The sequence below is a fragment of the Beta vulgaris genome, chromosome 2 (genome assembly GCF_026745355.1).
Source record: "Beta vulgaris subsp. vulgaris cultivar EL10 chromosome 2, EL10.2, whole genome shotgun sequence".
In the NCBI taxonomy this organism is placed as follows: Eukaryota; Viridiplantae; Streptophyta; class Magnoliopsida; order Caryophyllales; family Amaranthaceae; genus Beta; species Beta vulgaris.
The window spans coordinates 26863944-26865680 of NC_079203.1; the positions used below are offsets into that span (position 1 = coordinate 26863944).

At 36.2% G+C, this 1737-nt stretch overlaps 1 protein-coding gene across 1 annotated transcript; it reads right to left on the reverse strand.

The window, feature by feature from the left end:
- Positions 1–809: 809 nt before the first annotated feature.
- LOC104906148 (uncharacterized) lies at positions 810–1139 on the reverse strand. Its single transcript, XM_010694863.1, has one exon. The coding sequence runs from the start codon at positions 1137–1139 to the stop codon at positions 810–812; it is 330 nt and encodes a 109-aa protein (XP_010693165.1).
- Between the last annotated feature and the right edge of the window lie 598 nt (positions 1140–1737).

Genomic DNA, 1737 nt, shown 5'->3' on the forward strand with positions numbered 1-1737 from the left:
GAGTAAAGAGAGAGAGAAGAAGAAAGAGAAAGAGGATTGGTCGGCCAGTTCAATGTACTAGCAGTAGTAGCGACGGTACGACGCTACTAACTTTTTTTTTTTTTGCTCCTCAGAAATATGGTGATGTGAGATGGTTTCTTACCTACTAAATTTTGAAACGAAAATGGTGCTTAAATGGGGTGAAGAAATTCGGTATTTATAGTCATAGTAGAGGGACAGAGGAACAATTCAAGGAGGAGGATCTGATTGAAACAAAGGAGGGAGGTTAAAATTTGATTAGGAATATTTGGGGGGGGGGGGAATTAGTTGAGCAATCAATTTGACAGATTTGCTTTATACAATTGAAGAAAATTTTGGAAATAATCTCTTCGATTTTCTGTTTGCTTCAAAATAGATTTTTTTTTTATTTTCGAAATTCATATATTCAAAAATAATAACTCGTGTGTGTGTGTGTATATATATATATAGTTTACTATTAAAAATAATAATTTTCAGGATATTTGCTTCGAAACAGATTTTTTTTTAATTTTCGGGATATTGCATTCACTCCTAAAAAGCAAAGTTTTTCCTTGAACTTAAGTTAGAAGAACGAAAAGTTAGTATCATATGCTTCCCCTCATTTAAGAAGTTTTGTCCTCGAAACTCTATCGTACCCGAGGAAAAAGTTTCGGATATCGGATTTTCATGTCATCCTCAGCTTCCCAAGTTGCTTCCTTGATTTCATAATTGACCATAATTTCTTAACTAACCTCACAGATTTGTGTCGAGTATTTCGCATTTTGGTATCTAACATCTTAGTAGGCTGGTCCTCAAAGGTAAGGTTTTTGATCCAATGCGATAGCTCTTGGTTGAAGGATATGGTTTAGATCATGAACATATCTGCGAAGCTGAGACACTTGGAAAACATTATGGACATTGCCTAATTTCATAGATAATGCTAACCTATAGGTCACCTCTCCGATTCGTTGCAAAACTTCCTGAGGACCAATATTTCGAGGGCTTAGCTTCCCTTTTCTCCCAAACCGCTTCATACCTTTAGTTGGGGAGACCTTAAGTAAGACTTTTTCTCCTATTTCGATCTCTAAGTCTTGCCTTTTCATATCTCCATAAGATTTTTGTCGATCTTGTGCTGCCTTCATATGCTCTTAAATCTCTTAAATCATGACGGTCCCCAAATTCAATGATTCATTCACATCACTCCAGCATATAGGTCTTCTGCACTTTTGTCTATACAAAGCTTCATAAGGGGCCATCTTTATACTTGAGTGATAACTATTATTATATGAGAATTCTTTATACACCAAGTGTTCATTCCATGATCCTCCATAGTCTATCACACACTCTTGTAACATGTCTTTGAGTGTCTGAATAGTTCTTTCAGTTTGTCCATCAGTAGTTGGATGAAATGTTGTACTAAACTTGAGTATGGTTCCCACAACTTCTTGAAGCTTCTGGCAGAATTTGGACAAGAATCGAGAATCGCTATAAATAACAATATCCTTGGTACACCATGCAATCTTACTACCTCCTTGAAATAAGCATCTGTTAGTTGTTGCATTGACCATGTGTCCTTAGTTGCCAAAAATCTTGCTGTTTTTGTTAAACGATCTACTATAATCCAAATGGCATTCTTTCCTAACTTAGTGGTTGGCAATCCCAGAACAAAGTCCATAAAGATCGATTCCCATTTCCATCCTACAATTGTTGAAGGTTGTAGCTTTCCACCAGGCTTCATGT